Source organism: Dendropsophus ebraccatus, chromosome 2 (assembly GCF_027789765.1).
Source record: "Dendropsophus ebraccatus isolate aDenEbr1 chromosome 2, aDenEbr1.pat, whole genome shotgun sequence".
Classification (NCBI taxonomy): Eukaryota; Metazoa; Chordata; class Amphibia; order Anura; family Hylidae; genus Dendropsophus; species Dendropsophus ebraccatus.
In genome coordinates, this window is record NC_091455.1 from 28,626,351 (window position 1) to 28,649,201 (window position 22,851).

The window sequence follows — 22,851 nt, forward strand, 5'->3', positions numbered from 1 at the left end:
TGTTAAGTGACCGTAATGTGAAAGAGGTGCTTACATTTACCCTTTTGTATCTGCACAGGAATCTTATACCTACAAGGACCCGATCACTGAATTCGTAGAGTGTTTATATGTTAACTTCGACTTTGATGGAGCCCAGAAGAAATTAAGAGAGTGTGAATCGGTAAGTGTGTGCGGTTAATCCAGCCACAAATATGAATCTGTAAGCTCGCTGTACATTAGGGTTTTGTAGGGGCTTGTAGCTTGATTTTTCCCCACTCCATGAATCCTGAATCTGATATGACATGAGAAGAGATACACCTGCACGCTTGGTGAACAGATGTGGAGTGATTTGTCCTATGCCTAGTGAGTATTGTGCACAAGTCCTATCAATCAAGATAGGGGTGGAGGTGAGCATGACTCGAGCCTGCTTGTCGGATCATTCACCCTTTGGCTAACAATGGCTGAAGAAGTTGTATCCAGCCCTAAGGTGTCCTGGGAAACATAGATACAGCCTATGGCTGTACTCTTCTAGGGCTCCTAGACGCTAAGTGATCGACTCAAGCATGCTAGAGTCTTGCTCATCTCTAACTAGGATTTGTGCATTAAACTTGCCAGGTGTTGTACAGGTGCCTCTGTGTCTATTCTGCCAGTGTATTGATGTCTGTGCGTTGGATCAGTCAAGACTGTAATGCAGGTTACAGTGTGTAAATATTCTGCTGCGGGTTTTGTTCCTGCCTTTAAATTATCCATCTTCAGGACCAGCTGGATGACAATCAGCTGTTTGCCAGAGCTGCGGTACAGTATGAAGCAGATGGCTATGGACACTGTTTAGTGGCCATTCTGGGTTACTGCAGTTTGGTTCTTGTCCACTTCAATGAGCACAGAGCTGCACTAACCCAGCTTCTGCTGCTTGCTCTGCTTCACGGTATATGGTGGCATCATAGCTGTCAGCATTCACCAATCTGATATTACCGAGTCATAGCCATGAACGAAGTCAGGGGTAGGAAACCTTGGCTCTCCAGCTGTGGCAAAACTACATCTTCCATCATGTCTGGGCAGCCAAAGCTTTAGCTATGCCTGACATCAAGAACCTGTGTTGCAAGATGAGACCTCTTGCCGTGCATGCTGACCATAGGTATTGCCCACAGTCTGCCTTTTATATTTCCTATTTTACTATATCGGGGACATAAGCAGCTGTCGTGACTTTGGGGGGTAACAATAGGATAGGACTGACGCTCATCTTGAAAGACAATTATCAGGCCTCATACACAACATAACTGGTAAGCGCTCTGCACTCGCTATGCTGGCATGTAGCATCCAGTCTTGCACACGAGCCCGGTAGCAGTAATTCTCTGTAATTAGAAACATATGTTCTTAGATTAATTTACAGGCCCGGTGAGCATCTGCCGCCCCCCCCGTACAGTCACCAGCTTTGTACATAGGTGTCCTGGGTAGCTAGAGGTTGCTGCTTTGATGTTGCTGACAAACCATTAGGTTCATCTACAGACGTGTAAATAACTGTGACCAATCTGTGAAGGAAGCAGGTCAGCGCTCCCACTCATATACACAGTAAAATGACATTATAAATCAGATGCACAAAGGCCACGGGTGATATGGACTTATTAGTATTTAGCCCAGAGTTATTGAAGTGGAGAACTCGTTACGAACGTTGACGACTCGTGACTCATCCGGGTAGATACAAGTAGTTAGTCACAAACACAAAGATTTGTTTATTTAACTTTTCCAAGAAACCAGGGTATGGGAGCAGTTCAGTCCCGGGGCGCTGTCTTGTCCGTGCCGCTGTCTGTGTCCAGCCCTTATAACTCACGTCGGCCTGTAATCCCTACAGAGACGCTACAGCAGCGCACAAGTCACATCTGAAAGTGTTTTGCATTTATTAGCGTCCTACTTCTTCCCTGCACCCCACTAACACCGAGCAAACCTTCTCAACTTCTCTTAATAAATTATGATGGATGAACCTTCCTGGTTTTCAGCTTCCACTGAGAATACGTAACCCTGAAGCTATTACATAAGTAGCATGGTCTCCCCTGGACTGTATAGATTAGGATTGGTAGATACAACCTACAGACATCTAGCTGGATGAATAAGGTTTATTAGGAATAAGGGGGTGTTCACACGCTCAGGGGGGGGTTTAATTCAAGTTATAGACTACAAAGCGAAGAACAGATTACAGATGGAGGATGTGTATATAGGAAAGACTGAGACTTCTCCCCCTGTTTGATAATCACTAGGACACTCTAGTACGGGACCCTAAGAAGTTTACAGGACACAGAACATGCACACAAACCCGTGTCTAGCGTAAATCTTTCCTTAACCCAATCACCCTTTATTCCTAGGTGCTTGTGAACGACTTTTTCCTGGTGGCATGTCTGGAAGATTTCATTGAAAATGCCCGACTTTTTATATTTGAAACCTTCTGCCGCATCCATCAGTGTATAAGCATAAGGTAAGTCACTACAAGAAAGCTATACGAAAGGAAAAAGGGGTCTCCTCCTCCCCAGTAACACTCTGTGAATTCACTGATAGTCTCTGCACACAGTGGATTGTTTGCTTCACTGAGGGACCCGGTTACAGCTGCTGCCAATACGGAGAGGAGGAGGGAGCAGCAGCTGTAGAGACACACACAGACTGTTATTCTTTTAGTAATTGTTCTATTATCTCATGTACAGAGATGCACTGATGCTGTGGAGAGACAGTGACACTTACCAGGAGCAGAGTCTGTTTATCCATGTCTCTATTACTGCTGCTGCAGCTGCTTCATCCTCTCTTTCTATAGGCAGCAGCCGTCCTGTCATTTCTTAACAAAGCTGAAAATCCATCTCTTAAAGATTTCGTCCAGGATTAGGGGGAAAAAAACACATTGCTACTTTCTTGCAAAAACAGCGCCATCCCTGTTGTGGTTTTACAATTCAGCTCCATTCACTTCAATGGAACTGAGCTGCAATACCCCACACCCTACTGAGAACAAGAAAGGGGCTGTGTCTGAAAGAAAGAGGCCATGGTTTTTCTAAGCCTATATAAGCGTATAACCCCTTTAAAAAGGGTTGTCTAGGATAAAATGACATTTCACTACGCTGCAGGAAACATCTCAGTGAGGTGTACTTACCTGTACCATTCCCGGGTCGCCTGCTTTCTGCCACTGTCAGCAATTTCAAAACATCCAGTGATGCACTGTTCCTTCACTGTGCTGAGCTTCCATTTCCAGTGGGAACGGCACATCACCAGATGTTTTGACAGCACGCAGAGCGGGTGGCCCAGGAGAGGTAAGTATATATCTCAGACCTGTCCACCATAGCCCTGGGGGCATACTCAAATGTAATTTTAACGTGTTGGCTTGTGACTAGTGAGTTGGGATTGTGTCCGTAGTCCAAATGCTGCATCATGTTTTCAAAAGTCCGTATCAGTAAGAGTCGAGTCCCTCAGTCCCTGTAGTTATTGCAGACCGGAGGAGGTCTGACGCACAGTTGTAGTGCAGAGAAGAATCAGCTGGTGGTTTTGGTTTTTAATAAGATCAGAAGGTCGGCCATTGGCAATAAATACAATGCATGTGTATATGTATGAGCCAGATGTGAGTGTCCATTATACATCGGCACGCTCACATCTGGCCTCTTGATGTCCTTCGCTCTGGCTACTCTTTAATTACACTATTCTTCTCTGTGATGTATAGATTGTATTAAGAAGCGGGATATCTGCTTTATTAAATTCTCAACCCCTTGTCTGGTTCTCATATTTTCCCCATGATGCGTGCTGATGATGGTGGTTCGATCTGTGGGTATTCTGTCTTCTCCTCCTCCGAGCCGTGGGGTTGGCCTGACTGACTGATTATAGTTATATAGCCACTTGTCTTTCTCCTGTCATTACATCCTTCCAGGAATTACTAAAGAGAATTGTGTGTCCATACAAAGCATTTGCTATGGCGTGAATACATTTGTTGCCCAGAACTATCCGGAACCCTCTCTTCACATGCCATATACCAGGGAGATGGGAAGGGGGGGGGGGGAACCGTTCTCATATCTGTATTAACTAAAGTCAGATGCATTGTTATATGTAGTGACCACAGAGATTCTCTGTGGTTTTCCTGGCTTGCATTTCCCCCATTGAAGTTGTTGGAAAGGAATGGCTTTATACCGCAATGTTCATTGCAAAGTGTGAATGGAAATCTCAGAAGTCCCATTTACCACTATGTAACATCTGGTCAGTGTAGTAAAAGTTCTTCATGGGAAGTTGGCCTTGGAGTGTAAGAGAGGGTTCTGGGAAAAGGGGGCGCTTGACCTCTTTCTAGGAAAGGGGCAGCTTGCCTCACTGTCCTTTCTGTAGTTGAGACTTCGCAAGACTAGGCCTTGTTCACATAATTCTTATTGCTTAATTTGATGTAAACTCATGGATTGCAGTATATCCCTCCGTATATTACAGTTGGATGTCTATAGAGTGGTGTAATGTACGGTTCTTCCTCTGCTCCCTTTTAGCACTTTGTTATATATCTTATCAGAGAAAAATCCCTCTTTCACTACTTATGAGGCTCCTTTCCTGACTCCTCCCACCCAAACTCATAAAAACTACTGAAGTTTGTCTTGAGAGAGAAGCTCACTGCTGCCCATAGTCAGTCGAGAGAGCAGAAGGTAGTGGCTAGAGAGAGGCAGACTAGTGAGTATTACATCTCACCCAGGTGCAGAGTCACAGCTTTGATTGCTCATTACTGCTCTATAATGTCGTCCATGCTGCTGCTGGGCTATAGCGATATAGGGAAGCAGAAAATCCTCTGATTTTGTATGGAGATATCTTAGAGGCTAGTGTCCCCCTCAATAGTTCAGGGACAACAAAAAATTGGAGATGGAACCTGCAGAGGAGAAAACTGGTGAAAAAGTTATTTAATGAACGCTACAAACCTTGCCCAGGTAGCAAGAACTAGGCTGATGATGCAGGCATGGCAGGATAATGACCTATTACCAAGCATCTTCTGTTTATATGCTTAGGGCCCTATTCCACCGGACGATTATCGTTTGCATAATCGTTAACGATTGACTATTTCAAACGACCGCTAATGCGAAAGACCTAAAAATGTTCACTCATTTCCATGGAACGATAATCATTACCTTTTCTTTGCTATTTATTCGCTATTGCGTTCGTATCTATTGCGAACGACCGATGTCTTATTCAATGCGAACGTTTTGCGAACGAGCAACGATAAAAATAGGTCCAGGTCTTATAAAGCGATCAACGATTTCTCGTTCGGTCGTTAATCGTTAACTGCATTTCAACCGAACGATTTATCGTTTAGATTCGAACGATTTATCGATAATCGTCCGGTGGAATAGGGCCCTTAGTGTCCCTTTAAAAGAAACTAGGTGTTAATGATCAGTAAACTTGTGCTGGTGTAGTCTGATGTGTTCTGGGGTCAGTAAAGCTGTGATAGATGTATACCAACATCGCTCTCAGCCCATTAAGGTAACACCATGTGACACCAGGGTAAATGTGAGTGTAACCGCCGGCTGCCCCCTCACCTGTTACCACGCTGACCCCCCCCCTTCTCCGCAGCCTCGCTTCTCATTTTGGAGGTGTCGCTGGAAGGAGCAGCAATAAATTCTCTCATCATTTACCGCAGCTTGGTTTTAGTAATTCAGGACAAATTTATCCACATTAGATTAATGTGGATTTTCTTAAATGTTTATTAAATTTTGAGAATCAGCGACTGCCACTTGACTGTTTTTGTATTTATTTAGTTATTTCATAACTTACAGGCAACTATTAATGGAGATAAACAGAACTTACCTAGCAGTTTCACACTACTTTGCTATTGGACATTACCTTTAACTTTAGCTTAGTCTTTTAACCTCTGCGTTGTCACTCACGGCACCAGATTAGTCACAAATGATGCCTGCAGGACGACGCTGACTTAAAGGGGTTGTCCAGCGAAAATCTTTTTCTTTCAAATCGACTGGTGTCAGAAAGTTCTATAGACTTGTAATTTATTTCTTTAAAAATCTCAAGTCTTCCTATACTTATTAGCTCTTATGTCATATATGTTGTTTGTTTTCAGTCTGACACAGTGCTCTCTGCTGCCATCTCTCACTGAGACAGGAACTTTGTCTCCATTTTCTCATTGAAAACCTCTCCTGCTCTGGACAGTTCCTGTATTGGCCAGAGATGGCAGCAGAGAGCACTGTGTCAGACTGAAAATAAACATTATATATGACATAAGAGCTAATAAGTATGGGAAGACTTGAGATTTTTTAAAGAAATAAATTACAAATCTATACAACTTTCTAACATCAGTTGATTTGAAAGAAAAAGCTTTTGGCTGGACAACCCCTTTAAAATGGGGTCCGCTTGTGTTTTGCTTTCCATAAATTGTTGGTAGAGCAGTGTTCTGTGTTGGAAGCCCTATCAATCGTCTGAGGTTCAGCCATATAGTGCCGACAGTGCTGCTATTTTTCCCCATCTAGTATGACTGACTCTGCACAGGCAAGAACACAGCCTTCCTCCAGTGTATGTGGATGCTCACATTATACAGAACGTTTGTATATGACATCCAGGAAGGCAGGAGTCTGTAGATATTTCACTGCTCAGGAGGAAGAAACTAACTTCTACCAGCAGGAATACCGAGAAATCCTTAAGCTAGGTATTATAGAAAACTCTTACCCAGTGGGCTTTGTCATGACTACCATGGATATAGGCAGCGATAAGCAGAGTGGCATACTTTTAGGGGATAATAACACTTTTAAACTGACTAGGCTGTAAGAGTCCCCTTACACCTAAAGCTCCAGTCAGCGAGATCAGCGCTCGTATGCAGCGCCTCTATACCATACAATTATTCCAGCGGCTAGGCTGCAGGAACAGTCCTTGTATCGTTCGTGCAGCCATAGAAACTGACAGCACTGATATACGTATATATACACATATATCCGTTCTGTCAGTTTCCAGACAGCACAGCAGTACATACTTCTGAGTATCTTGCTCTCTGGTTACTTTTTTTATCTTTAGGCCCTCCTGCCTAAAGCTGTCAATCATTCTGGTGTAGGTGGAAGCCTGAAGATACAGCAGAGCTGGGAGAGCATGCCGGATCACACAGCGGCGCTGAAGCATTGAACTGCATTGTATGTGTGATCTGAAAAGTGGCAGCACAAATATCTGCATATCCATGCCTATATGCTGCTTATCGGCCAATAGTGAGGCAGAATTTTGCCTCAGTCGAAAAGATGCGATCAGATGATCGCTTTCACTCTAGCAATGCTCATGGCTGAAGATCGGACCGTACAAAAGGCCCGTAAAGGATATAACAGGGATATGGAGGGACAGGTTAGGAAGCGTCTCTCCATATACAAAGCACTCGCTGCTCTTCATTGGAGAGCGAATGCAAGAACTCCCCAACTGGTAACGCCCAATTGTCATTTCCTTTGTTATTCCTTCTGAAGATGCATGAACAGAGGACCATTACTCTTTTACTGGTTTTGCATTATTTTCTTTATCTAGCCATTTTATATAGAGTTATGTGTTTAAAATCGCTTCTTTGCCCCAACTGGTACAGGACTATAACAGGCTACAGAAGTGACCCAAACCCTTCACCTTAGGGTCCATTTACACAGAAAGATTATCTGACAAAGATTTTAAGCCAAAGCCAGGAATATATTTGAAAAAAGAAAAATCTCAGGCTTTCCTTTGTGACCTTTGTGTTTATAGTCTTTCTGGCTTTGGCTTCGAATCTTTGGCAGATAATCTGTCAGATAATCTTTCTGTGTAAATGGACCCTTAGTCTATGTACTTAAAGGGGTACTCCAGTGAAAATCTTTCTTTTAAATCAACTGGTGTCAGAAAGTTATATAGATTTGTAATTTACTTCTATTAAAAAAAATCTCAAGTCTTCCCATACTTAGCAGCTGCTGTATGTCACAGTGCTTTCTGCTGACATCGCTGGCCGAGTTCCTGTCTCGGCCAGAGATGTCAGCAGAGAGCACTGTCTCAGACTGAAAACAAAACATTTCCTGCAGCACATACAGCAGCTAATAAGTATGGGACGCCTTGAGATTTAGAAGTAAATTACAAATTTATATAATTTCTGATACCAGTTGATTTGAACTAAAAAGATTTTCGCTGGGTTACCCCTTAAATATCTTGAATAATTTCCTCCCATTGCAGTCCACTAGAAAGCCTCTATTTAATTCCACAGCTAGCCTTTCCCTTTAAGCAGTTTCTGTCCCCCTCCAGAGCCCGCGTCTGAACCTCTACATTTCGGCGCTCCGGTTCCACAGCCCTTCTAGTGTTTTCCGTCTGCCTGTCATGGTATCATTTTCATGCAAGTGAAAAAAGAAAAAAAATTTCTATTTAGGAAACCCGAGCCGCGCTTGAAACCATTGAGTGAGTCACAGTTGTGTAGCCGCTTTATAGTTTATGTACTCACATGTCTAGCGTGAGAGTGAAGCAGTCTACTGCGGCCTGAGACTTACTCACTGTTTGTTTTTAGACAGCGGAGAGGTTACATTAAAACAGCAGGAAGCGGTAAACAGACCAGAAGACGATGACTGGATGCCGGGTCATTTGCATATTAATATCCAGGGCTGATTAAACATTGCGCAAGGCCAGGGATAGACCAGGGGCATTAGCTGTCAGGAAACGCTTGTTTGTCCAGCCTGGATGTATTTTTAGGCTTCTTCAATACCTGATGACACAGCGGTAAGGATATGGAAACGTGAACTCACCCCCCCCATTGGTGTGGGATGGATATTGGTTTATGTACAAGGTACAAGTGTCGTGACGAAGCACATCAAAGCCCAGGTCCCCAGCTGAGTGCTACTGTCCTTAATAAGAAACACTTCTCCAGATCTATTATCTCTCCCACCTCAAGTCTGGACAGGATCTGGAGGAGCGGGAAGTGAACCTTGACTGCAATAAATGGCCAGAAGGCTTAGTGGCACTAATGGGGTTAACCTTTAAGATGTCTGATGGGTTATGCAACAAGGTCTGATGCTGTAGAAGACTATGGCTGCATGCTGTGGATTTTTTACAGTAATAAATCTGCACCTAATAATGCAGATTGGGGGTGTATATACCAATATTTTATTTGGGTTTGGGAATGGAGTGTTTGTCCACAATTGGGTTTCATTTAAAAATAAATAAAAAAAATTGTGTGTGTGTATATGTATGTGTATATATATATATATATATATATATATATATATATATATATATATATATATATATAATTTATTACATAATTAATTTTATTTATTTTTTTGGATGACTGAATTCTTTGAATACTATATTAGGTTTTATGCCATTGTAACCATAATACAGATAAATCATTGTAGTGGAGCCTCCCTTTAAAAGCTGTCATTTCTACCTTGCAGCATGTTGGCTGATAAGCTGAATATGAGCCCTGAAGAAGCTGAGAGGTGGATCGTCAATTTAATCCGAAACGCCAGGTTGGACGCCAAGATAGACTCTAAACTGGTAAGATTTCAGCTGGATAATCTTATCTGGATAATGGTGCCACCAGTGATGGAGACGCGGCTATAAGGGGGCACGGTTTGGGTATCTTGGCCTCCCCTGCAGAAGTATTTGGCTTTGCCTGAGCAACTACAGTGGCCAATATGTTAAGCTATCCCCTTTAAACTTCACAGCCAATATAATCATTGGAGATCTCTCCGACATGTTAAAGGTTTGTCGCTCAGGGTTTCAGTGTTTTAAACCACGACTGATCAGGGGAATAAGTGGGGAGGAGGCCACTCTGCCGCATAGTCCTCTTCCTACTCTTCATTGTGAAGAGACGTGCCCTATAGACTGCCATTATGCTGCTATCTCATCACATGACATGCCAGTGTGGTTCTCTCCTGGATGTAACTTCTCCCAGCTTGTTCTCCCAATCAGTCTCGATCTGAATATGTCAAAAGTTTATTTTCAGGACAGTGTCTCGCTTGTCCCCCCTTACTGCCACTCAATGTAAGTCAGTATAGAAATAAAGTATACATTTATAGAGTACCCCTTAACATTGAGCAAGTTCTTTTTCAGTCACGCAGATCTCTGGTGTCCATTCATATTATTCTATTTTAAACCTGTTGCATAACGTTTCCCACCAATACACAATCAGGCACCACTTTGCATAATTTGGCAATCATGAGCCGTCCCTCTCCACACGCCGTCCCTGGGACCGTCCTGTGATTTACGACCGTCTTGAACAGCCTGTTCTTTCTGACTGATTATAAATACCGCCAGTCGCTGCATTAATGTGCACCTCGTCCTATTTTAGGGTCATGTTGTAATGGGGAACAATGCCGTATCACCCTATCAGCAAGTCATTGAGAAGACGAAGAGTCTGGCGTTCCGCAGTCAGATGCTGGCGATGAATATAGAGAAGAAGATGAACCAGAACACCAGGACTGAGGTGAGAAATACTATAATGCTATCGTGTCCAGGATAGGAAACAATGGTCTTTAGATAGAGTGCCACTCCTGTCTGTGGACTGTGATTGAAATTGCAGCTTATCCCAGCATTAGTAGCTGTACAGTAAAGACCAGTCACTAGTCTGCTCGGAGACACTGAACATGAATGGGACCGCCACTTTATTTTGTCCCAGCGGTCATACCCCAATAAATTGGCAGCTGCCTGCATATCCTTGCAATATGTCACCTGTTCCTGCTACCTCTATGCCCCTTTTTAAGAACCTCTAACACAGAGCAGTAGTCCAAGTTTTTAAAGGGATTAGACACACACACCTGCTTTGTTCCAGAAACAGACACTCACCTGTCTATAAGTTGTCTGATATTGAGGTCCGCTCCATAGTGGTGGTGCTGCTGTTTCTGGAACAAAGCTCCTGTCTTTGGGGGAAGTGGTATTACAACTCTGCTCTATTCACTTCAATGGAACAAAGCTGCAAAACCCACACCTAAACTGAGGGCAGGAGCTTGACTAATGGTGTGTCTAGCCATATCTTAGTACACTGACAATGTTACTTGGACCTCAGCCCTCCTGGACTCATTTGGGATGCAGCGGATTTCAGCTGCCTGATCTCTTTGTTCTCAGAGGGTGAAGCCTGGACCCAGTTCGGTGGGAGGGGTAGAAGTAACTTTTACCAAAAATATGTAATGTAAATGTAAAAGCCAGCGTTGTGCTGTAATATTTTTTGTTTTAAAAGTATGTATTTTTCTTTCTTTCAGGCACCAAACTGGGCGGCTCAGGACTCCGGGTTTTATTGATAACTTATAGCTCTGATCTCTCTCTAATATATACAGCGTCTTACACATTCCCACCTCAGTGTAAGGTTAACGTGTTTAGAATAAAATTGGCTACAATTCCTTTTAACCTTTTTATGAGTTCTTTTGTTGCACATCTGTCCTCAATTTCTCTGAAGTCTGAAGCTCTATTTGTGGCGCACCGGTCACGGTGCATGCTGGATAGATATTGGAGCAGTGGCTGAGAAGGTCTTAAACGTATTGTTGTTTTTTTGTCTCTGCACTAAAAATCTTCTAAGGTCTTATGTTCAGGAGACCTAAAAGGCCGGTCATTGGGAATAATTTCTAATGGAAACAATGAGAATCCTATTATTAGATGCACCTAGTAGAGATGCCCCCATCTCTACTTTCTCAACAGCGGAGATCTGTCTTTACACTTCACATTGGCAATGGAGGAACATTATAGGTACAGCATCTGAACGCTGCAAGGTACTAGGGAGACATGACTTGTCACCTTTGAATTGTGTTTATACGACCTGGAGAGAAAGGAGCTGTTGCACATCACACCTATGGCTGACACTAATGCTACTCGGCTACATTTAAAAACCAACGCCAGGATGTTGGTATATAATTTGATCAAACCATATTGCCCCCATGTACCACGTGCCGGTCTCCTGGTTCCCCGCAATGCACGCACAAGCAGGGAAGGGAGGCCATAGAATGGCCCTGCATCTCCAATGTCACAGGATTAAACCCAAAGGGCCCCCCCAACACCCAGCAGGCACCACCTGCGGAGAAAGCTGCCGCCAAACAACACAAGTGTGAATATGCTCTTGTACTCACCATAGCTCCTGCAGGTAGAATGGGAAAGATAGGAAGTACTAAACATGTGTGCACAGGTGAGTCCTGCTAATTTGGGCCATGTAGGTCTTACAAAGGGGAGTGCTAACTGCTCAGAAAAGTAAAATACGACCTGGAGAGAAAGGAGCTGTTGCATATCACACCTATGGCTGACACTAATGCCACTTGGCTACATTTAAAAACCAACGCCAGGATGTTGGTATATAATTTGATTAAACCATATTGCCCCATGTACCCCGTGCCGGTCTCCTGGTTCACATGGGTCCCTACTTTTGAATTGTGTTTGCCCATATAATAACTCCACACATGTATTCCTGCAGTGTCATCTGTTTCATACCAGCTAAGCTGCATCCATACATTTCTGACCATCAGTCTGACAACTAGAAAATTACATGTTCTAATTAGAGATGGTCCGAACCTGCCGAGGTTCGGGTTCGTATGAACACGAACGCTCGGCAGCAGATTCCCGCTGTCTGCCCGCTCTGTGGAGCGGGCGGATCCAGCGGGAGTAGCGCCCTGAAAACTGGTATACTGCCTATGGCTGTATCCCAGTTTTCCAGGCGGTCCTCCCGCTGGATCCGCCCACTCCATGGAGCAGGCAGACAGCTGGAATCATTACCGAGGGTTCGAGTTCGTACGATAGGTCAGTCACTTCTGCTTGGCTTCCTATAAACTGTAAAATCAGTTCTCAGCCCTCCTTCCAGGTACACTATCCTGGTTTATCTTGATAACCCTTCCATGTATACAAACAAAAGGGAAAGTGTTTTTATAGGGAAAATATGAATGTTCTTTATTGTTTAAAAAGATATAAAAAACAAACACTCACACAGGCACCAACACTGGGGTCTGTGTGATGTCACATGGTAAGTATTCATTACAAAACAGACACTTATGACCACACAAATGCAAAAAATGGGATACCAAGACACCCCCAAATTAATATATCTAATATAGTGATGTTTCCATCATATAATGTTCCCCCCTACACATGGAATAAAATTCAATAAGTATATATACAGTTAAAGTGCAAGTGCTCCAACCATGTAACACAGCTCAAATGGTTAATACAACCAATAGGCAGTAGCATGAGGGGGTGGGAGAAAAATACACAAAGTATGCAGCATGACAAGGACAGGGTGGGGGGCTGACAGTAAGGCACCAGTACGCCTATCACACATCCCCTGCCACAAATCTGTGAACCAGCAATGGAGGGTCTCAAGTCCCCAACCCGACGCACGTTTCTCTGCAATAGCTGCTTCCGGGGTTAACCGGAGAGCAGTAATATACAGTAGTAGGCGATTATACATAATAAATATATATATATATATATATATATTTATATATATATCCTCATCGCACCTCTTCTGTGCCTTAATAGAGGAAACAATGTGTACACCGATCAATCACTTACTGCCCTTGTATATAATGCAGAAGAGAGGGAACATGCCATTAGACGCTTACCCCTCTCTTCATGGCCAGAGGCAGCACAGCAAATTTAGTCTGCATTAGGAATTTAGAGGGGAAATAGGCATCAAGATGGCAGACAACCCATGTATTCTGTATCAACTTGGTTTAGTTCACACAAGACATACAGAAGAACCTCTACATTTTACACAACACAAGCAAAAAATATAAATAAATCCCAGATTGCCTCATTGAAGAATGTACTGGATCAGTTTTCATCTTAAGAGACTGCGTTGACAAGGGGGGCTGTAAATGTAAACTTTGTACTAAACTCCATCTTATTTGCATGCCTTTCAGACAGCAATTAGTTTTCTGTGTCATTCTAAACCAATATATATAGGGTGTATTACGTATTCCAGTACTTACTGTCACCAGAGAATTAAGTGCAGTCTGACACGCTCTCATTAGAAACCTCTCCAGGTATACGGAGCACTCCAACATCTTAAATTCATAGCTTCATTGCTCTGTGTATCCAGCAACCGCATCAAACTCTTCTTCCTCCATACATTTATGCATCATAATAAAACTTCATCCGCTTATCTCAAAGGTTCTGATGTAAATTTCTTTCAGGAGCTTAAAAATAGCGGCAATTATGCCTGTGGTTGTCTTCCTGGAATTACTGTGTGCGAGAGAATGTAATGTCTTATGGTGGAGACAATAGGACTGGGGCAAGGTGAGGCGGGCATGGATACCTGTGGGTTCAGACTACAGAATCCGCACTGATAAATTCCGTCTGATTCCGTCGCTAGTACGTGCTCACACCGCGGGCCTCTCCGCCCGTTTCATAAACACCATTCTATGCACGGACGGATTCCGCGTTCCACAGAAAGAAATTACATGTCAATTCTTTCAGAGGAACACAGATTCGGCCTGGCCATAGAATGGTGTTTATGGAGCTGGCTGATATGCGCGCCACCACATACGGGTACGTGCCACAGAATCCTCCAAACTTCTCTGCACAGGTTCTGTAGTTTGAACCTACCCTTTTACAGGCTTGAGTCTCCTATTAATATGTAGGCTCAGCTGTAATCAAAGCATTGAGAATACTGGAAGAAGTTTCTATCCAGACACCACCTACGGGCAGAAGCGGAAGCTCAGGCCACCATCACGCCACCCTATATTACATTATATTACATTATAGAACCTAATCATTTCTATTGGACAATGCACATGACCATTTTTGTTCCCATGTTTTGTATATTTTAAAGTGAGTGTGTCATTATTGCTGAAATTATTATGTTTTTATTCTAAACATATTTTTAAGAATTTATGTTTAAGAATTACGCTTTTTTTCTAATCCATTTTTCTTTCTATATTTTAAAATAATCCTAAGATCTTGTAGTTTTTATTCTCGCCACTGGGGCTAAAACTTAGCAGAGACTTCCTGTTGTGTCTGTGGTGATAAGGAGGAGGCTGCTGTAAAGTGACCTGTACAGCATTGCAGCGATATGTGACATTAAAGGAGACAATAACCGCTCCCTGTGCAGGGTCGTAGAGTACGCTCAGTAATGATTCATATTCATCTCAAGGGGACAGATAGTAGACTATCTCCATGAGTCTTGCTGTAAAGCATGTCACTGAATGCTGTTAAATAAAGCACAGGCAATATGTACAAAATGTATAATAAAAACCATTGCATTCAGAAAATAAAAACAGATAATACTAAAAGAACACGTTTTAGTATATGTCTCTAATCCGTAAAAGAATATTTTAGGTGGCACATTCCCTTTAAGAAAGTCCTGTCCACATTAAAATAGAACCTGTTCTTATACCAGGAGTGTCAAACTAAAGCTGTGGCTGTCCAGGCATCATGGAAATTGTAGTTTTGCAACGGCTGGAGGGCCACAAGTTTGACGCATGACTTACATGGTCCGTATTTGTGAAACACTCTGCCATAAAAGTTAATGGGTCTGTGTAAAATGTGGACTGCATAAAGATTTCACCATGCTGTTCCCTGCCCACCCAACAATACAAGTATATGCTAAGCTAAGAATGCATCTATATAGTGGGGGTAAATAAGTACAGTGGTATCTTGGTTTAAGAGTAACTTGGATTAAGAGAGTTTTGCAAGAAGAGCTCACAGTTTAACTTGGTTTAATGGCCCTATTACACCAACAGATTATCTGACAGATTTTTTTAAGCCAAAGCCAGGAATGGATTTGAAAAGAGGAGAAATCTCCTTTCCTTTTGTGACTGTTCCTCTGTTTATTGTCCATTCCTGACTTTGGCTCAAAAAATCTGTCAGATAATCTGTAGGTGTAATAGGGCCCTAAGAGCATTGCTTTGGTTTAGGAGCTCCCTGTACTGGGAGGGGGAGGGGCATGGTCTACAGCAGTGCTTCTCAAACTGTGAGGTGGGCCTCCCCAGTGAGGCGCCCCCTAGTTGTTGGTGAGGCCCAGCTGGGGAGCCAGTTTTCACAAACGTAACTATCATCTGCACAGTCCTTTTGCTGTTTGCAAACCATCTCCATTTTAACAACATTATTAATTTATTTCATACTTTGCTTTATTATTATCTAGAGTAGAGCTTCAGAGATGGGTAAAAGGTGGCCCTAGCATTATTTTCAGATTTTAAATAGATTTTTGCCACAGATGGAGAGGCCCAGGCACCCTCTTGGTCAGTCTGGTAAGGCCCAGGCATTGCCTTGGCCTGTTTGGTGAGGCTCCAGTAGAAAAAGTTTGAGAAGCACTGGTCTACAGTACTGTACTCTGAGTCAGGAAGTGTCCCTCACCTTCCAAATCTTAGCAGATCAGGCTGGGGCTTACATCAGGGGACAGGACTGTGGAGGTAATCTCTCCATAGCTGTAACTCTTCTCTTCCCGGACAGAGAGTGCTGCTATACTGTGCCCACATCTACCCTGCTCATTCCTTCATGCCACCTGCAGTCTGTCAGCTGTTTTATTTCCCATCCTCTCCATTCCTGCTATAATGTGCCTGCACTCACACTCAGCTATACACACTACTGCCTGCACTTACTCAGCCATTCACACTGCTGTATATAAAGTTTCCATCACTGTCCTCCTGCACAGCTCCTATTCTCACTTCCTGATATCAGTGATTTCTTATGGGAAAATTTGTTTTGGTTTAAGAATGGATTTGGATTACAAGCGCGGTCCTGGAACGAATTATACTCGTAATCCAAGGCACCACTGTGTTTCATACACTGCTAATTTATGCAAGTTTTCTCACCTACAAAGAATGGAGAGGTCTAATTCTTATTGTAGGCTTCAGTCTAATTCTTATTGTAGGCTTCAGTCTAATTCTTATTGTAGGTTTCAGTCTAATTCTTATTGTAGGTTATCTTCACTCTGCACTCATTACTTGTATTAGGGTAGCTTCACATGTACCGAATCTGCAGCCGATTTCACGCTGCAAGTGTGCAGCAAAATCCACTGCGGATCCTGGTAGTGTGAAGTGAATGGATCACATACCCGCAGCAGAATTTTCATTCCGCTGCCAGTCTGTGATCTGGCCCCTTTAACCCCCTGCACTCCACAGCCCCCATTACATTACCTGCTCGGCGCTGCGGCTGCGTGTGAGGCTCCCGGCTGCCCTTGCTCCCCATCAGCCAATCAGAGGATTCTGCTGGAAACTTGCAGCGTGAAATCCGCTGTGGATCTGGTACCTGTGAAGCTACCCTTAAAGGTGTTATCCAGCCTTAGAAAGACATGGCTACTTTCTTCCAGAGACAGCACCACTCTTGTTTCTGAGTTGCAACACAGTTCCATTGATGTGAATGGAGCTTAATTGCAAACCACACCTGAACTGGAGACAAGAGCGGTGCTGTCTCTGGAAGAAAGTGGCCATGTTTTTCTAATGCTAGATAACCCCTTTATTTGTATCTGCTTGAACTTGTTACCTATATTTAAAAAAAATAAATAAAAATTATCCACACAATTGATCACACTCCAACCTCCACCATGGCTAAGACCAAAGCTGTCTAAGGACATCAGGGACAAAGTTGTAGACCTGCACAAGGCTGGGATGGGTACAGGGCAATAGACAAGCAGCTTGCTTAGAAGGTAACAACTATTGGCACAATTCTTAGGTAATGGAAGAAGCACATAATGACTGTCAATCGCCTATCAGCAAGGTCAACGCTTACTAGGAGTGCCTTTACACAGTAATCGAGCGACGAGGCCCCATGAACAACCTTTGTATCGTTTGTGTGGTCATAGAAGCTGACAGCACAGATAGACATATATTTGTGCTGTCAGTTTCCAGATCACTGATGCAGTAAATAAATATCTAATGCGCTGCTGTATGATCTGGCATCTCTCTCCTGTCCTGCTCTCTGGCCCCCTAGAATTTCTATTCTATCAAGTATTTATTGCAGTAATGTGCAAAATAATTATTTAGAAATCATACAATGTGATTTTCTGGGAAAAAGTTTAGAAGATTCTGTCTCACAGTTGAAGTGTGTTACACAGATCTCTCCATTCTTTCTAGGAGGGAAAACTTGCAAAATCAGCAGTAAAATAGATGTAACAAAGGGATAAAAAAAAATACAGACTACCTGTGAATGGGTGGATGCCAAAAAAAAATAGATATTACATCAAAAAATATTAAATGGCACCAAGTACCCTTTATAATAACCTAGTCCCCCTAAAATACAGTCCTATAATCAAAGCATAGGTCCAGACTAGAGATGAGCGAACCTGGAGCATGCTCGAGTCCATCCGAACGTTCGGCATTTGATTAGCTGGGGCTGCTGAACTTGGATAAAGCTCTAAGGTTGTCTGGAAAACATGGATACAGCCAATGACTATATCCACTATGACTATTTTCCGCATAGCCTTAGAGCTTTATCCAAGTTCAGCAGCCGCCGCTAATCAAATGCCGAACGTTCGGGTGCGGATGGACAAGAGCATGCTCCAGGTTCACTCATCTCTAGTCCAGACCATCTTAAAGTGCAAGTGCCAGACCACCACATCTACTTATCCTCCGCATGCTTTCTGTATGCTTTGTCACCATGCAAAAATAACATGGTCATTTCCTAACCCACTTCTGGTAATTCTTCTCTGGAACTTACACCTAGGTCATTTGGTGATTTTTTTTTTTTTTATATATGAAGCAATACATTCCAGCCAAGATACGCGTTCATTTACGCAACAGATGCTATAAAGGTGTGACAGTCCGGCCGATGTCACAACTTTCCAGACTGGTTATATGATTACTAATGTGCTGGAATATTACTGATAAATAACCAACTGGCAGCTCTCCCTGGAAGATGGGGGTGGAGCCTCTAAGTGGCATAGTAGTAGGTAGACAAAGAGGAGTTTATGCTAACATAGCGATCTACCAGCCATGGAGGCTATATGGTTCTGCATTATGGAAGAGTTGTTCCCTAGAAACAATAACTTACATACAGTAAAGTGGTCCTGCCTTTGGACACCATAATATGGCTCCATACTATTTGGACCCTGCTCAGAGCTCTAATATGGCTGTGCAGTCAGCGTGTCCTCATGATGGGGTCTGCCAGCTTAGCTCTATGGTTCCTTTGAAGCGTATTTTTGCTGACAAATGTAAAGAGAGTGTATAATAAGCTTCTTACCCTGAGTCAGGAGATATTTCAATCTGTCACCCCAACACTGAGATATAAGCTTCAAAAGTTTTATGCAAATTAGGATCCTGCAGGGTGTTCCACTGGCTGCAAAAACATTCAGGTCCTTTTACATGGGGCCATGAAAAGACGCAAGGGAGCGCCAATCACCCAGGTCAGCACTCACTTGCTGTGCCTTTACACAGTAATCCGGCGCCCAGGCCGCATGAACGACCTTTGTATTGTTTGTGTGGCCATTGAAACTGACAGTACAGATTTGCATATATCCATGCTTTGCATATATCCATGCTGTCAGTGTCCAGATCACTCATGCAGTATATAAATACCTAGTGCACTGCTGTGTGATCTGGCATCCTGCTTCTGTCCTGCTCTCTGGCCATCGCCCTTGCCTCTTCTGGCTGTCAATCATTCTGGAGGAGGCGGCCTGAAGATACTGCCAGCAGCCAGAGTGCAGGATGGGAGAGTGGGATGCCAGATCACACTGCAGCGCACTAGGTATGTATGTTTTCATCTGGAAACTGGTAGCACAGATATGTGCATGTCCCTGCTATCAGTTTCCTTTTGCTATAGGATTCACATCCCCTGTTTTATATGGAAGATGTGCGGCCGATAGTAATAAATTTTACAGCAGTCCAACTGATTTCCAACTGATAACTGTCACTTTTACACGGATCAATTATCTGTGGATGGAGCATTTGTAACAACCCTCCTGGCCAATAATCCGCCTGTGTAAAAGGCCCTAAGGGTATTCCGCTCAAACATAACTTTTCATATGCTGCTGCCCATGGCAAGACTAACAATTCCTTCCATACTTGTTCTCTATTCAGTCTCTTTCCCCCAGTTCTGAGCTGATTTCTGCTGCTTTTTCTCTCCGTCTCCCCCTCCTCCCCTTCCAACATGGCTATCTGCAACTTTGTAGCAATTCTGGACCTTGTATGGAGATCAATTGGTGAATAGATGTCTTAATTTTAGTAGACGGTGCAGTCTATTACAGGACAGGAATCGTATTCCTCTAAGGCTATCTCTGTTCTAGTGTGGGAAAGCTCAGCAGTAATAGGGAAGGTACCCTAATAGTCTGTTGGTATTTGTATGTTGACCACATGCTTTTGTAATAAATTCTTCTACACATGATAAATAAGGGTTATACAGTTTCCTTTTTGTTTATGAGATCTCAGCGCTGGAGCGACAGATTGAAATAAGAGTTATATCTACAGATGTAGGGTAGGATGCCCTATAGTGCACTGACTTTACTTTAGGCACCAAAAATCTGCTGATAGGTCTTCCTTAAAGCCGCTGCTGTCAAGTGTGCAAAAAAAGTAAGGGTGTCAGGGGTCATTGGCAAGCTGCACTTTTTTTTTTTTTTTAAAGGGAACCTGACGCCGGCACAGAGCCCTCCCGACCCCCCGGTGCAGCCCCCGGATACTTACCCTTTCCGGCGAGTCCCGCTCCTGAAGCCGGTCCCGGGGCGAAGATATCAGCGCCCGAAGCCGCGCTGATATCTTAGTCCCGGGACCCGCTCCAGGAGTGGGATTTGCCGGAAAGGGTAAGTATCCAGGGGCTGCACCGGGGGGTCGGCCGGGCTCTGTGCCTGCGTCCCCGGTGACAGGTTACCTTTTTTTTCTTATTGATTACATCCTCAGGATATCCTTTTCATATTGGTGTGTGTCCAATACTTGGCACCTTTGCTGATCAGTCGATTGTCCATCAGAGCGCCTACAGTATTATACAGAGGATGTAGCTGTATGCAGAGAGCGCTGTATATTGTGTAGTGGCCATACTGGGCTACTGCAAGTTGACTCCCATCCAACCCAGCATGGCCACTACACAGTCTGCTGAGCTCTCTTCTTCCAGATCCACCATATGTATTTTGTAAGTGCTTCGTCTCCTTCAGACAGCTGATAGGCAAGGTTGCCAGCTTATGGACTGTTAGACTGCATTCACATGTTCCGGGAAATTGTCCGTGCTCACGGACATTTTTACAGCCCATTGCTTTCTATTGGGCTATTCAGACGTTCCGTGATTTCATGGATCCATGATCCGTTCCGTTTAAAAATAGGACATGTCATAACTGAACAAATAACGGAACAAATTCCCCATAGAAATCAATGAGATCCGTGTTTTTCACGGATGTACACGGATGTGATGTAATCAATGTAATTTAAAATGCTGTAAAACAGATCCGTGAAAAAAAACGGACACGGATGAAAAACGGACTGTTTTGCACGGATCACGGAGGTAGCTACCGGACCACAATCACGGACCCTGAAAATCACTGAACGTGTGAATGCAGCCTTACCGATCAGGTGCTGCTGTCCGTTCCTGAAGAAAGTCCTCAGCCATCGCTAAGTATTCCCTGTCCTAGTAAAGAAACACTCCAGACGTTATTAGAGAATGTGTTGGGTAATGTTGCTGCATTATAGCAAAAAAATAAAATAAAATTCCATATGTAACAAAACACCTCTACGCTTGGTGAACATCTGTAGGGTCGTCGGAGCACTTGTTGCGCCTATTGCAGACGTTAGCGAGTTCTCTCCAAGGGCCCTGTCAAAAGTCTCGGAGTATGGATGATTTATTTCAGGAAATGGGAAGACATATGCGAGGAGAAGGGATAAGAGCCCGATGATTTATGTGTTAAACGGTATTAGTATAAATGTGAATGACATAAACAGTATATAAACGTTATGTTCTGTCAGACATAAATAATACCAGGAAAAATACTTTTGCAGCTATCATCGGTTACTTATTACTGTACAAGTGGATTTCAGGCGGCTTAAGGATAAGGACCACAAGCGGCAGGTGCAATTTGTTGCATTTTATTATTGCACACATTTTTCAGAAAAAGTATTTAAAACACCTGCAAAAACAGTCGCCCGAGTGTTGCTTGATTGCAGCAGTTCTTGATAAAACCTCCTGCTTCACATCAATGCTTCTGCTATGGATGACCATCCAATAAGGGTGCAATCACACATGCAGATGTTAGCCAAAGCCAGGATTGGCTATTCCTTCCTGTAGCTAAAAAAAAGAAAAAAACTCTACTGAAAACCACTTCAAGGGCTTCTTTACTCAATAGAACAAGCAGGGAGAAGCACACGGCTGTGCACTTCACTCTCCGGCTCGCTGTGCTGTTTGTTTACTTGCAGTAGATGGGCTCCATGGATGTATAATGGGTACTGGGGATTGCTGCAAGGTGGGCAGTGGATAGCCTTAGTGGCCAGGTAGTGTGGGTAGGAGGCATGCTGGGTAGCTCACAATCCCTTCTGTGTGCAAATCGACATAAAGAGAGAAGTCCAACAGCATCCGTAAGTGATCCGGTATACACGCTTTAATGCATCAACAGGTACAGCAATGCAACGTTTCGGCCTCAGTCATTCTGTGGGTGCGTTCACACTATGGAAAACCGGTGGAAATTCTGAGCAGAATCCCAACCACGGACTCTGCTCGGAATCCCACCTGCCTCACTGTCTCAATGTTATGTATGGGGCACCTCCACTCTCCGCTCAAAGAATTGACATGTCCTATACATAACATTGAGACAGTCAGTCCTTAGAAGGCAGCACTTCGTAAGTTCCGTAGTAATCAACGGCCGTGATTATTATGAAACTTACGCAGTGGGAAAATGGCCTACTGGTGCATTTACACAGAGAGATTTATCTGACAGATTTTTGAAGCCAAAGCCAGGAACAGTTTATAATCGGAGAACAGGTCATAAAGGAAAGACTGAGATTTCTCTTTTCAAATCCATTCCTGGCTTTGGCTTCAATAATCTGTCAGATAAATCTCTTGGTGTAAACACACCATAAG

At 43.4% G+C, this 22,851-nt stretch overlaps 1 protein-coding gene across 1 annotated transcript in view; it reads left to right on the forward strand.

The window, feature by feature from the left end:
* The window catches only part of EIF3E (eukaryotic translation initiation factor 3 subunit E), a 42,075-nt gene extending 30,783 nt beyond the window's left edge, over positions 1–11,292 (forward strand). The window contains exons 9-13 of the mRNA XM_069959856.1: positions 59–160; positions 2,337–2,446; positions 9,342–9,444; positions 10,241–10,375; positions 11,148–11,292. Coding sequence (XP_069815957.1) covers positions 59–160; positions 2,337–2,446; positions 9,342–9,444; positions 10,241–10,375; positions 11,148–11,186 — 489 coding nt within the window. The 3' untranslated portion in view covers positions 11,187–11,292. The remainder of the gene's footprint in view (positions 1–58; positions 161–2,336; positions 2,447–9,341; positions 9,445–10,240; positions 10,376–11,147) is intronic.
* The last annotated feature ends 11,559 nt before the right edge of the window (positions 11,293–22,851 follow it).